The sequence below is a fragment of the Peromyscus californicus genome, unplaced genomic scaffold, assembly GCF_007827085.1.
Source record: "Peromyscus californicus insignis strain IS unplaced genomic scaffold, ASM782708v3 Scaffold_6__1_contigs__length_162567912, whole genome shotgun sequence".
Classification (NCBI taxonomy): domain Eukaryota; kingdom Metazoa; phylum Chordata; class Mammalia; order Rodentia; family Cricetidae; genus Peromyscus; species Peromyscus californicus.
This window is the reverse complement of record NW_026294584.1, coordinates 80,031,483-80,047,156: the sequence shown is the minus strand read 5'-3', so window position 1 is coordinate 80,047,156 and position 15,674 is coordinate 80,031,483. Positions and strand designations below refer to the sequence as shown.

The following is a 15,674-nucleotide window of genomic DNA, read 5'->3' as shown; positions in this document are numbered from 1 at the left end:
CTATTGCATGTGATTTTTGTCTTTTTATAATTGAAAAAAATTCCATATAATATATTTTGATCATGCTTTTCTTCTCTCTCAACTCCTCCTAGATTCTCTCTACTCACCCATACTCACCCAACTGCACAGCCTTTCTCTCTCTCTCTTTACAAACAAACAGTAGAAAAAACGAACTCAGGGTCACAAAAAAACCCACTTGCACAAATACACAAAACTGGAACCCAAGTATACTGTCACAAGGCCAATAAGAGAGAAAAATGTCCCAGCAAAGCGATATGAGATTAAAAGGTCTACAGAAATACCATGGATTTCATCTTGTGTTTGCCATCTGCTCCTGAGCATGGGACTTACCCTGCAGTGTGGTTGACATTCCTAGTGAGACTACCTTGAAGAAAACTAGTTTTTCCTTTGCAAGATGGGAACAACAGTAAATAGCTTCTTGGTTAGGGGTGCAAGTCCATGTCCACTTCCTCTTCTCAGTGCTGGGAACCCATCCTTAGTATTCTTAGTTGAAAACATATTTGCATTTTATTGTTTATAAGTTAATCATTCATTGTAAAATGAATGACAAAATTTTTAGATATTTCAGTATAACAAGTTGATAATGGCTCTGACTGCAATATTACAGCAGTTTGTGAACAAAATTCAGGAGCATTCACACCAATGAATTTTTAGTTCCTCCTGAAGTTAGAGGGTCTTTTTTCTTTTTCTTTCCCTCTGGTCTCCTGGTAGAAAAAGCTACATCACACTGCATCATTCCCTTCTTAGGAACTGACTATTTTGGACTTCTGTCTGCTTCTGAGAAAAACCTGAATGAGTTGCTCCAGGATGATTAGATGAATTAGGCACTGCCATCACATCCTTTGAAACTAGTAATCTATGTCCTGTTTTTAGTTTATTTAATAATTTGAAATCTTAAAAAGGTGTGTTCAAAGCACTAGATAACTGTCTAATAGTCCAGCAATTGATGGATCTTTAAGTACCTAATATTCTGGAAATATTGGATATTGAAATAATCTCCTCAAACACTGACTCAAAAATATGACTTCTACCTCTTTATGGTGCTCACACCAAAGCAGATTGTACATTTAACACAGCCATTTCATAAGAGGAAGTGTGCCACTTTGGCCTTATCTGGGTAACATCAACACAAAAGCAGTGTGGGATAATTTAGGCCTGCTTGTCATACTCAAGATTCCATGATGACCTTGCTTGCGTACAACATTATTTTCTCAAGTCGAGCATGCAGGGCTGCTGGACTAGATGGAAATCTGGTGATATAAGTTTAAATGTTCCCTCAGCCTTCCAGAGTTTTTAGCTGGGTTCACAGAGGTCATGAGCATTTTTTGAGTACACAGCTGGCAAAGTCCTTTTCTAATGACCCATGTAGACCAGAATAGGCAATATAATCACTTTCTAATTTTTTCCAGAAATATCCTGCAGTTCTTGTTGGAAATAAATGCCAAAAGTCATTGTTATCAGAACGGGGTACTCCAGGTTTCTGGAAATATGGAGAAAACAGTTCTAATATTTAATAAGGCAACTCCAGCTTCCAGAGTTGGCAAAGGCATGAACATTCTTCTTTAAAAATGACTTTGGGATTTTTCTTCACAAGAAAAAGCTCTGGCACAGCTTCCCCAAACTGGATACGTGCTTAAATTTAGCTGACTGCTGGAACCTCCACTCTCTACCAGATAGCCCCACCACACTTCTACCATTATTCTTGTAATCTAACCAATGAGTCTATTGAAAACAGCAGGGAATGCATCCTTGCCCATGTAGGATACCTGTTGATACCCCTTTAATTCCTCTGTCACAATTCTCTTCCTGCATGTGGGATATAAGAAGACCATCAGAGTAGTGGCCTGGGACACAAATTATGACATATTTAGGCTATTTCTGATATAATTGTTGAACCATGCTAGTGTAGCTTGAAAGAAGTCAAGGGCAACACACTAGGAAATGAACATGACTATGTTCCAAAGAACGTTTTTTATTAAAAGAAGTATCAGGCCCAACAATAGCTTTCTGGCCCTGAAGTGGACAATCAGGGCAAAAATTATATCAAATAAATTCAAGAAGTTTCCTTTAATTAACAGCAGAATTTATTTTATATAAATTGAGAATCTTGAGTATTCTAAACTGGCAAGGAGGCAAGATTGCTGGTCCCAAAGGTCTATGTCCCTTCTGAATCGATCTCACATGCTTTAGAAACAGCACATGCACTTCCAGGTCATCACCCTCTTGAAGGCATTGGACTTGCACCTTGGGGATGATCTTAAGATACCTTCAAGTGCTGAAGTAAGCAGCAGCCAACAGTGATATACATTAATGAAACCCCTCTAAAGTTAAGCTACCCTTATTTATTTGGGAGAAGTTTGTAGAACAATCTCTACAAATTTTGTGCTCAATTTTCCCTACAATTGGAGAAGTCCAATTGGAAACATTCCCTTTAATCTAATTGACATAATTAAAGGTAGCACTTCAATGTTGGAGGTCAGTCTATTTGGCTTCAACCCACTGTCTACATCTATAAAGGTCATTATAGATCACAGGCTTTGTTTTTGTGGGCAGTGGAGTCTCTGTGATCACAAGTAAATCTATTGTACCTGGATTGAATGCTTTTGTTCCCATGGAAAGGTATATACAAGAGTTTAAGGAAAATGCCATCCAACTTTTGAAAGTCTGATTGTTATTGGGGTTTATTCTGCTCATTAAAGAGTTGACTGCAGTCTTATCAGAAAGTGTTGTGAGAAAAATCTAATGGATTTGATCTTAATTTCTGTCATTCAGATTAGAGGGATTTCTATTCCATGCATGATAAAATTGGTAGTGGCTACAGGTGTAAAAGGAGGGATATGCCGGGCGGTGATGGCGCACGCCTTTAATCCCAGCACTTGGGAGGCAGAGCCAGGCGGATCTCTGTGAGTTCGAGGCCAGCCTGGGCTACCAAGTGAGTCCCAGGAAAGACGCAAAGCTACACAGAGAAACCCTGTCTCGAAAAACCAAAAAAAAAAAAAAAAAAAAAAAAAGGAGGGATATGGTGACAGCCATGCTCTAAGAAGCTCTTGTGGTACTGCATAACGTGACAGCAGATGCTCTCACTAGGTAGAAGGACATGAAGGTCCCTTATTGTATGTAAGCCCACAGCATATCCATTGAATTTCTTTAGTTCACAGACCTTGGGGGGCTTGATGTCATTGCATTAACACAAGACTCATACTGCTTGCTCTTTCTTGAGAGTTAGGATCCTCTCTGGTCTGTGACAATGGTTAGTGTGTCTAATCAGCTACTCTTGATAATGATTGACTAGATTATTTTAGCCCAATTACTATTCTGTTTTCCTGTTTCTAATAATCATCAAATTTTCCTAATTAAAATATAGTATATTTTCCCTTTACATCATTATAATACTTATGCATTCTGCAGGCTTACAGTCATTATTTCTCTTTAATGAAGATAATTCTATACAGTCAATCAGTAAACTTGTTTTTTGGAAATTTGTTAGAAATTAATCTTATTCTATTTCTATAATGTCAAATACACAAGTGGTCTAGAGCAAGAATAATGGAGAGACACCTGATGATTGCATCTGGGCTTCTCAACTTATTTTGAAGTTGCTTGACATTGCATTACCTCATGTTTTCTCTTTTGTAAAAATACTAGTAATATTAACCGGTGTCTTTTATTAGATAATGCATATGTTTGAAGAATTTAGCAAAGTGGCTGCATATAGAAAACATTCTCTAGCAGCCTTTGCTATTTCATTCTTGGCTGCTGAGAACATTAAATGATACAATATAAAGTACTTATTCTAGGTCCTGGCGAATAAAAATGAGCTATTTTTAGTATTTCAGTTGCTCTAAGACTTGATGACATTTTTCTCCATTGAAGTAGCTGTTTCCTACAGATGCTGCCTCACTAAAGCAGTAACTGAGATCAAAGTCTACCCAGGAAACCTGCTGCCAAAATTAAAGTCTGCACTAATGTACAACACCAACATTTCCTCATTGAGAACTTAACCCACTGTTTCCTCTTTCAAGAGACATATAAACAAGTTTCCTCTTTTCTTGACTGCAAGGTTTTTAATATTTAAAGGGAAACGTGTGTTCTGCAAAACTCATACTTTGTAATGCACTAAGAAGTAAGAGCAGATATTTAACACATGGCATAGTACTGAAAGCTCAACAACACAGCCTCCTTTCAAGCCTTCTGGAGAAAAAAAGGCTTTAATTAATCCCCTCAAATAAAGTTTCCATACTTGTCAGATTCTTTTTGATCCATTTACTTAGAATCAGTGATGTGAATTTTCTTTGTTAGGCTACCTTTAATCATGATTAGCTACTTCTGAGTAAAAGGACTCCACTAATCAACTAGATATAGAAGCCTAGAAAACACACACACACACACACACACACACACACACACACACACACACACACAACACTCCCTCTCTCTCTCTGAAAGATATATGTGTATATATCCACATATATTTTTATATAATGCACATATATTAAAATAATACAAACATACACACACATAATTCTAAGTAAACTATACCTCCAATCACCTTGTACCCCAGCATGCTGCCTGATTCCATCCACCAATGATACCTAATTCATTCATTAATGAAACCAATTCCTGATAATCAGGATAAAAGTCAAGTTTAATCCACTTAGAAGGATGTCCCTGATGACTGGATGTGAGCATATTAGCCATCTTCCAGTTATACAAGATCTCTGGGAGCTTGCTGTTTGTCTTGGATCCCAGCCTAGTTTTTTTACTAACAGGATTTATTGTAAACATCAAAAGACAATTTTCTTATATTAAATAATGGTATTATTGGAAATAATTCTGATGATAGAGGTAGGGCCATTTTTAATGACTCCAAATAAATTATAAAAAGCAAGTTTATCAGCAGAATAGATGGAAATTGTTTTACTTTTTTATTCCTAAAATAAACCTTGTGTTTAAACGGGAACCCAATCACCCTTTGTGCGGTTACAGCTCCTTATTCACTCCAAGGCATTTAAAGAAGCATGAAGGACCTCACGTGTGGTAAAAGACTTAGCCTGTGTGCTAAATGGATACTTTCAAGACAGCATTCAGCTCATCAATAATGAAAGTGTCTTCTCTTGTAAGAACCCATCTATAATTCTCACAGGATTTAGAAATAAATGATAATAAGTAATTTTCTATTCTACAGACTTTTACAATCAAAGGGTAAATTTCCCATTCTAACGCCGAGAAAGTATCTTCATCAAAAAAAAAAAAAAAATCACTTTTCTGCTGCTAATTTTATTGGACTGAGTGTTTTCTCCCTTAAAGATCTGGATTTTAGACATTTGTTATTTCAGCTTACACTTGATCCGAGACTGTGAATACCATTTAAAGTTGAAAATGAGCGCAATCTAAGGGACAAATCAGACGAAGGCAGTGCATGTAGGCTCTAGAGACACTCACCATCACTGTGCTTAAACACCACCCCACCAGTGATCTAGGCTTGTGTGAGTCAATTGTTTTCAATATTGTTTTTGTTTCTTTTATTCACGTCAATCTCTTAGTTCTTATTCTGTGACCCTTAAGTAATGTGAATTAAGCAACAGAAATACTGGTTTCCATCTTGGATACAAAAAAGTGTCTTTCTGGAGAGTCTACAGACTTTGCCTGTAATTTGCCCATTGAATTCAATGGGATTATTCTGGCAGCCAAAAGGCCAGGCTACTTTGACTATTTAGGGCCAAATATAACTGCTCCCGTCCCCTTCCTGGCCAGCCCCAGGGGGCTGCCCTTCACTGCTGGACAGATTTTTGCCAACCTGCTGGTTCTCAGCTCTGCTGCTTTTGCTCTGCTGCCCACTTGGCTGTCTCCACTGTGTCTCTCACAACGGAGCCCCATTGTGAGAAGAAAGGATCACGCTAAACGTTTGTTTGTTTTCCACGCTTATTTACTTATTTGCCAAGAAAAACATTCTGTTAATAAAAATGGAAAAACAAGACTCAGAAGAACCACATTTTTGAATCGTCAAAGGAAACGCATTTCTAAATGAATTCTTCATTGGGGGTTTATTTATCCTCATTAGATCCTATCCAGTTCCAGTTACTTCTCTCCCTACTCATACAAATAAGGGGAGAACTGCATTCAAAGAGCTTTAGCCTCAGTTAGAAAAGGAAGAGCTTCAGAAAAATGATTTAAATAAAAATATTAGTTCCTCTTAATGTGTTTATGTATCACCAGTAAAGATTTTGAGACAAATTGTTTCCTCCTCATATTACAGTGTACTCTGGGAAACTGTGTGCTACAGCGGAAATCTGAAATGTTCATTCAGACGAGTTCTAGTTTTTGTAAAACTTCGTATTGCATAAAACATGCGGAGAATATTTTCTACTTTCATCAACTATGATGGGTAGAACATTAAATAAATAGTAAGGTCAAAACAAGTGTCTAAACAAGTTTGTCAAATTTCTTTTAGCCAATAGATAAAAAGAGGTTATCTTTACATCAGTGCTCTAAGATCTGCCCATGGTTTCATTACCATCATCACCACCATCATCACAGAGTTATGCGTTTCTAAAGGATAGTATTCTCTTTTTAACTTCTCATTATTTGAAAATTCAAGGTATATTGTATTCAGACTACACCACCCCACCAGAGTTCCAGGCTTGTACAAGCCAGCTCTTGTCCATATTGTTTTTGTTTCTTTTATTCATGTCAGTCTCTTAGTTCTTATTCTGTGACCCTCAAGTAATGTGAATTTTACATTGAGTGATAGGTTCAGATTTATTTATTTATTTATTTCTGAAACAAGATCTTGCTAGGTAGCCCTAGCTGGCCTTGATTTCTCCATCCTTTCCCCCAGCCTGACAAGAGCTGGGATAACTGGTATGTGTTATACACTCCAATTGGTATTTATATTTACATTTTACTTCAAAGATATTAAATACAAAGAATGAGCTAATAGCATTTAAAATAGTTCTGTTTGTTTGATGCTGTGAGATATATTAGAAACAAGAAACCATAAATGATTAGTAAGTTCTTTAATAACTTTGAGGATTTAATGAAGTTGTTTCTCATGCAGACATCACCTTATGAAACTCTTCAGATCACAGACACTTACCATATTCACTGTCATAGAAGATGATGAATTTCTGCCATGCATACTCTGTGACTACTCTTAGGATGACTTCATTCAAGTAGACAGGAGGACGAACTGAAAGAGTATAGTCATCATTCCTGTTGCTCCGGGTGAGACCACAGCCACTTCTTGGGGTCCCAGCGGTTGAGCGCTGAATGAAGAGGTGTGGAATATGCATGGCATCTGCCAAAGACTGCAGGGACCCAGCTGATGTGCAACCAATGGAGCTGACTAGGGCCAAGATGCCCTGGTTCATGAGTTCACAGGCTGCAAGAGAGCACAGCAATGCCGAGGTCAGTGGGATTTGTGTGATTTCCCCTCTCTGAGAAGCAATGGTTTGCAGAGTTATCTAAATGTATATTTTTTTACATGCATGATCTATGAAAAGAATCCTTATGAAGTGCTGTTGGAATCCAGTTCAAGAATTCTGCTTCCGTCAGCTCTGTGGTGCTGTGTAAGCTTCTCTTGCCTTGACTTCGCCATTCTTAAATGGGCAAAATAGCATGAATGTAGAGGGATTATTATGAGGATTAGAAATAAACCAGTGTCTACCATTTGTCTCTCATGGTAGACATTCAATTAATGGTAGCCAAACATATACTTATCACTTCATGATTCAGAAGAATAACTGCCGAATGTATAATACACATTTTAGAAAGTAGCTGATGTGAAAAGTGGCAAGTGATTAGACAAAGAGATGGAAGGGGAAGCTTTTGGCCATCATGAGTCCCCAATCTGGATGACATTTTCTTTCTCAATAAGCTTGAACAATGAAATGATTTTGTCCTTTTCCCTAAGAGAAAGTAATATTTAAAATTTTTATATAATTGTTTGGCTCATCTAGCATAAGAAGAGTGCTTAATGTATACACAGTTGGACTCAAATAAAGCACTCTCATCATTATGAGTGTCCAAGTAAGCAGAATTTCATAAAATTAATGCACAGAACCTACACAGTTCTCATTTTTCAAACAAAAACTTCAGTTTATGTTTTATATTTTTCATGTATGAGCTATAAGAAAACTGTCTGTTTTAGTCCTTAGAAACACAAGTTGGCAAAGTTACATGTAAATCATGAAAAATTTGTTACTGCGTGTCTTAGTTTGGATAAAGAATTTATTTCATCTTATTCATGCTTCTACATTATAGTCCATTAAGGAGGGAAGTCAGGACAGAACTCAAGGCAGGAACTTGGAGCCAGAAATTGGAGCAGAAGCCACGGCGAAACACTGCCAAATGGCTTGCTCCCTGTGGCTTTCTCAGACTGCTTTCTTCTTCTTTTTTAATCTATTTTTTTTTTACTTAATTTTTTAAAATGTTTTGATCATGTTCTTTCCCCTCCCCCATTCCTCCCAGATCCTCTTCACCTAATTACACACCCAACTTTATTCTCTCTCTCAGAAAACAAAGCAAAACAAAACAAAAGTGAAATCAAGACAATTAAACAAACAAAAAAAAAAAACAGTAAGATAGAAAATATCAAAATGGAAAAAAAAATGCACACATCCACAAAAAACATAGAGTCCACTTTGTTTGCTTTCTTTTGTTTTCTGTGGTGAGGAAATATTCTGAAATATCTGTTGCATTTGAAGAGACTGGAACTTTTTCTGGGCCTCAGAGCTGAGTCGCTTAAGACTTAATTCATGCCGGGCGGAGGTGGCGCACGCCTTTGATCCCAGCACTCGGGAGGCAGAGGCAGGCGGATCTCTGTGAATTCGAGGCCAGCCTGGTCTACAGAGCTAGTCCAGGATAGACTCCAAAGCTACAGAGAAACCCTGTCTCGAAAAACCACAAAAAAAAAGACTTAATTCACCTAGGCTACTGTGTACTCAAACTCTTTATTCAATCTGCCTTTAAGAGAACAGTGTAATAATCAAATTTACTTGCCTGAATTTCCCATGTAATAAACTTTAGAACCCAAGGAAATGCACAACTACAATCTTAAGTTATATACTCTTTCAAGTCCCTGACCCAGTCAAGGCGTGTACTGAAGTCAAAAGCCACTTTGTAAACTGTAAAAGCAACTATTTATGGGTATTGGTTGATAAACAATGATGTTTGTTATTTGAGTCATTGGGATCAGTTGTAATCGCTTGTGAAACTCTGTTAAAGATTTTTGTAAAGTGTCCCATTCCTTTTGCCCTGTGATGCTTTCTATGCTCTTTAATAAATACAGTGAAGAACTTTGTTAGAGAAACACAGACTGTCTCACCACTCAGACAGACAGACAGACACAACTCACATACACAGACACATGCAGCACCTACAGAACTAGACACACACAGTTCATACAGCAAACAGACACACATCAGGAAAGACATACACAAGCACAGAGACAAACAGATTCACAAGACAGATGTTAAGAAGGCAAAGGTAGTCTCATGTGACAGAGGACAAAAGACATGGGGAACAGGAAATAGAGAATTCAAATCTGGACTTGCTCCTAAATGACTTCAAGGGGAAATTCTTTAATTTTGTTTTCTTTGATGTGATACTGAGGCATTATAGGTAAACCAGATTTAATCACTAAGGCCTTATAAAATCCACACTGTTTTTGCAACAGTCTGCATATAACTGAGGTTGGTCTTGAACTTGCTATGTAGCAGAAGATGACCTTGAACTTCTGATTCTCCTTCTATCTTCCAAATGCTTATATCTACGTGCTGCTATACTTGGTTTCTATTGTATTATAACCATCCCATTGCAAATATTAGCAATGATAATTGAAATAGTTACACATGATCAAAATAGGAATCATCAAACAATAGTTAGGAAAAAAACGGCATCATGTTGAAATTGTAATTTAGAAATCATGCAGTCCAAGAGTGGAAAGCAGCTGCACCTGCTGTGCTATGCCTTGCTGGTGAGGTGACATCCTCCAACAACATTCTGGAAAAAGATTCTGAGACTCATTAAGAAACACACACACACACACACACACACACACACACACACACACACACACTCACCACACACTGAAGTTTTTAACAGGAAGAGACTGCAGAGATACAGCCTGTGAGTACTGGATGTTTTTTCTTCTTACAAAATTTCCAACTTTATATAGCTGACAGTTTTTAAAATATAATTATGTACACCCCCTTTAAGTGTGGGGAAACTAATGTAGAGGATCCAGGTTCTAAATATTGGCCCAACATTCTTTCTACCTACTATCATAGAAAGCAAGCAAGAAAATTTTTCATTTGTTACTTCAAAATTTTATGTGACTGAGAGCAGAGTTCTTCATAGGAAAAAACTCTATTGTTTGTCTATTGTCAGGATTTGTTAAAATAGGTTCCTCTCATTTGTCTTTATGTTGCCCAGGGAAACGCTGACCAAAAGGGACTTGGAGGAGAATTTACTTAACCTGCGGGCTGTAGTCCATAATCATAGGACACCATGGCAGGAACTCAAGGACTGAAGCAGAAACCACAGAGAAGCATCACTTACTGGCTTGCACTCCATCACTTGCTCTACTTACTTTCTTATATAACCCAGGACCAGGTGCCTCAGAGTGGCACCTCCCACAGTGGGTTGTGTCCCCCCAAACCAATCAATAAATGTCACTCAGAAATGCCTATAGTACAATCTGATGGAAGTAATTCTTTAGTTGTAGTATTTTCTTCCTTGATGACTCTAATTTATGTCAAATTGACAAAAAACAGCCAGCACAGAAGTAGTCTCATTAAAGAGAGAAGAAAAAGGTTAACTCCCCAGTCTAGAGTGGAACTGGTTGACGCCAAAACAGTCCATCCAGGCAATAAAACACTGTGTCGCTGGGGCAACCCACCACTGACTCCTCAAGGCTGTACTGTGAAACTGATGATCGCATTCAAAATGGTGGTTGAAACAGAGAGGAATCTTATAGTCTGTTTGTCCTAGGTGAAGGCTACTGTAAAGAATATAACTCACCATAGTTGAGGGGAAAGTATGTAGGGTAGCATCGGGAGCAGAGACAGCTCATGTTTAGCAGCAACTTCAAATCTTGACAGTTAAAACACTGGCTCATTTAGTTCTGTTTCCACAGGAAATGCAATTATCAGTACATGAGGGAGAGGGTGGGAAGTGGGTTAGGAAGATCGAAGGTGCCTCTGTGGGTCTTCCATTTAAGCCAAGGACTTCTCAGTGGCATATTCTTTTTACTAATAGTTCAGGCTGTGTGATTTATGTGTGTATGCCCATATACCCTCCACATCAATCCACCCAGACCATATGCAACAGCTTGATGGTTTGTAACTCCATCTGTTTGAGATTTTACATTAGAGATGTTCGGAGCATGTTCTAGTTGATGAAAGAGCACACCTTTTATAAAAATTACTTTTATAACAGAATTTGCAACACTTTACCACTTTTGGGCATTTCCAGTTATGAAAATGAAGCTGGCTGTGTAATTCTATAATTCAAGTTAAAAGATGTTCACATACACTATTGTTGCTATTTCTAAAGCTATGTACCTTGAGTCTTTGTTTCTTTATTGGATAAGATGATGTTAAAATAAGATGTATGAAGCATGTAGAAACTTGATCTCCAATGCAGTATTGTTAGAGGTGGGACCTAATAGGATCCATTAGTGTCATAGAATACTATCTTCAGAAATGGCTGAAGGTTGAAAATGGGTCCTTCTAAAAAAATGAGTTTGGTACCTCTGGCCTCTCTCTTGTCCTCCTGCTTTCTCTGCATCCTTTTCATATCAGATGATGAGTTAGGAAAACCTTCTTCCGTGCCAGTGTCTTGATTTTGAACCACTCAGCTTCCAGAATTATGAAAATAATTGTCTGGTTTTTTTTTTATAAATTACACATTATTTTAATTTCTGTTAGGGCAGCAAAAGCAGAATAAAGGAATAAGAGACTGCACTTTAGAGTCCTTCTCTACTGTATTCTTTGTTCAATAATCTTCAGCTATTAAATGCATAGCTTTCAGTTGGTGGCCTTTTAATAAAACTGTATTATTTATGGGTGGTATTGGTTTTTTCTTCAGATGCTTTTAACTTCTTGTTCTGAATAGACATTTACTATAGTTGCATTAGCAAGACTGCATTAAACTATGAAAAAGAATATTGGACTGAGTTCCACATTTAAAATTTTAACTTGATTTCCAATATACAAACAGTATCTCAAAATTGTCTTGGTGTCCTCAAAATGTTTGTCCAAATGCTAGGGAATGTAACATTCAAACAGATTACAGTTATTGACGAGGCACAAGGAAAATCAGCCTTAAAGTGAAAAAACATAAATTTATCAATTAGTATTGACCTCCATCTAGTTTTAACTAAATATTATAACAGGTGTCTATAAATAATTTAAAGGAGAACATACATAATTACTTTTACCTTTTTTTCTGTTATGTATGAGTAGAGTGTGGGAGCCCGTTCTCAGGTACCTCGTGGCTTTACCCAGCAGGTCTGCATAGAGGATGATCAGGACCACGGGCCTGAGTGCAGGTGTCTGAGATGGTCTGCACTTGGCTGTGCTGGGGGAGGAGGTCTTTTGCTCCACCCCTTGGCGTCTCTATAAAAACCCTGGGGCAGAGACAGTCGGGGCCCGTTGGAATAGGTTCCAGGCCCTCTCGAGGCTATCCTTTATTTTCTATCTGTTTATCTCTGCGATATTCTCCGCAATAAATCCTTCTATCTAATATTTCCTGCTGCTCGCACTCAAGAAAACTCTGGGGAACTGTGGGGGTGATTGGGTAAACGCCCCACAGTAGAGTATCTCTCTTTCGTGTTTATTTTTGTTATTGGGTTTTGGTTTTGAAAAACAACACTTTTATTGAGTGGTCTAGGCAGTAATGAGAGTGTCACCTACATGCTTTAATATTTTTATATGTCAAATCTGTGACAAGTATGCAGCTCTTCAAAGGTTAAAAACTATCATATAAGTGGTCAGTTTCTTGCCTGCTGTAACATTACATCTCACACTGTTTAGAAAACCCTCCCTCCTGCAGCCTGCAGAGTTGGAAACGATAGTAAAGCTCAAGCAAAGCTCTCTCTGCCCTGTACTCATAACAGATCCTAAGCGGGCAGAAGATGCAGCAATGGAATCTAAGAGCCAGATGCATGGAAAATATTGTCTGTGTTAAAAATCCATCTATATCTTCATAACCCTAAGTAATAAATTATGAGGGTTAAACATGATATTTGGTAAGAATGAATGCTTTCTCCATTGAATTGTACCTCTAACTTTGAAACTTTACCCATCATGTTGTAGAAATTATAGTTATTGTTCTTCCTATTCTTAAAAGTTCTAAGAATGGATTTTGCATATTTTTTCTATGAAAAAAGTCTATCTGTTGAGCAGGTAAATATATTTAGTCTGATTTCAACAGTATGGAATATATACATGTATCAAAACACTATTTTTTGATAAATAATTTTTATCTCATGCAATAATAGAAACAAATTAGGCACAAAAGAGAGAGTATAGTGGACAAAGTGCTTATTAAGAATATATGAGGGCCAGGGGGTGGATCCCCAGTTCCATATAAAAGCTGGGAAGGCATGGAGACTTTTCTGTAGTCCTCAAAGGGTACATGTGTTAGAGCTAGGGGTATAGCTATGTTAATAGAGGGCTTGCTTAGCAAGTATAAAACCCTGTGTTCGACCACCAGCCCCACTAAATAAGGCATGGTGGTAAAGTCCTAAACACCAGCAATTGAGAGATAGAGACAAGAGGATAAGAGGTTCAAAATTAGGCTAATTAGGGAATAGAGATCCAGGTACATAGATTTTTGTCTATTTTTGTCTCAAAAAGAATCGACATGTTTAAAGTCTGTGTATACAGAAAAGAGAATATCTAGTAACCAGTGCTCTTTACTCAATCATGGCCATCTCTCCACAGTAACATCACTGAAACAAAGGTCACCTTTACTGCCATCTTTCATCCCACTGTCTTTCGGAATGAATGTGCTTAACGTTAACTGGTAAGTGTACCTAAAACTATTCTTTCCTTGAAATGTGCTTCTGTTCTTGCATTCAGTGCACATAACTACTAACGCAATTGATAAAACTCACCAAGCTAGTGTTACTGCACAGTTCCCAGCTTATTCTCCACTCACAAAATCAATATAACATTCCAGTTTTTTTTAAAGGTCTTCAACAAAAGATAGAGACACTGTTGCAGCTGGAGAAGACTAAGGAGAAATGATAGACAAATAAAATGTGGTACCTCAGTAGGACTAGGGAGAGAACAAAAATTATAAGTAAAAAGTTAATGAACTGTGAACAATATAATTCAGCTAACAGTAGGCCTCATGTTAATGGATTGCTCACCATAATTTAACTATGGCTGTGTGGAAATTAGCATTATAGGAACCTGGGTGATTAACATAGGGTGTTCTTTCTGTAAATTTAAACCTACTTTAAAACCAAACCCAAATAACTCTCAATAGGTTGGAGGCAGCCCACATTCTTATGATATATGAAATTCTTATAGGCCTAGTCCCACCTACATATACCTGTGCATCCATCCCTATCATGGATTCCTAGCACTCTACACACTGCACTGTTATGATGTGATCTGTATTCTATATTGTTAATTCTACATAAGTAAATGGTTTTGACATATTAACAACCCTGACTCTACCAACTTAAAACCATAGCTCTTCATTTATTTTTATCTTAAAAGAAAGTTTAATTGGATGGGGTTTCTAGAACGACAATTAGGGTGTTTGGCCATCCCATCACCAGAGTAGGTCAGTTCGGGCAGTATCTCGACCATTGCCAGCAGTCTGTTGTGGGGGTATCTTTGTGGATTTCTGTGGGCCTCTCTAGCACTTTGCTTCTTCCTATTCTCATGTGGTCTTCATTTACCATAGTCTCCTATTCCTTGTTCTCCCTCTCTGTTGTTGATCCAGCTGGGATCTCCCGCTCCCCCAAGCTCTCTTTCCCTCGACCCTCGCCCTTCATTACCCCCACTCATGTCCAGGCTGTTCATGTAGATCTCTTCCATTTCTCAGTCATTGGGCGATCCCCGTGTCTTTCTTGGGGTCCTGTTTTCCTGAGGTATCTGGATGCAGAGATCCATGGCTAGGCCCAGGGTGGAGCTCTGGGAGTCCAATTAGTGAGAATAAGAGGGTTTATATGAGCAAGAATTGTTGAGACCAAGGTTGGATAAAGCACAGGGACAAATAGCCAAACAGATGGAAACACATGAACTGTGAATCAATGACTGAGGGGTCACCAACTGGATCAGGCCCTCTGAATGGGTGAGACAGTTGATTGGCTTGATCTGTTTGGGAGGCATTCAGGCAGTGGGACCAGGTCCTGTGCTCATTGCATGAGTTGGCTGTTTGAAACCTGGGGCATATGCATGATCTCTTGGCTCGGCCTGGGAGGAGGGGACTGGACCTGCCTGGACTGAGTCTGCAAGGTTGATCTCAGTCCGCGGGGGAGGCTTTGCCCTGGAGGAGGTGGGAATAGGGGATGGGCTGGGGGGAAGGTGAGGGGGGCCATAGGGGGGAGGACAAGGGAATCCGTGGCTGATATGTGGAACTGAATTGTATTGCAAAATAAAAATAAAAATTAAAAAAAAATGAACTACTAA

The 15,674-nt window shown here is 38.2% G+C and overlaps 1 protein-coding gene across 3 annotated transcripts in view; it reads right to left on the bottom strand.

The window, feature by feature from the left end:
• Grid2 (glutamate ionotropic receptor delta type subunit 2) overlaps positions 1-15,674 on the bottom strand; it is a 1,427,031-nt gene that overhangs the window by 704,843 nt on the left and 706,514 nt on the right. For all 3 annotated transcript variants that reach the window (XM_052719853.1, XM_052719854.1, XM_052719852.1), the window contains exon 3: positions 7,118-7,402. In XM_052719853.1, the coding sequence (XP_052575813.1) occupies positions 7,118-7,402 (285 nt within the window). The remainder of the gene's footprint in view (positions 1-7,117; positions 7,403-15,674) is intronic.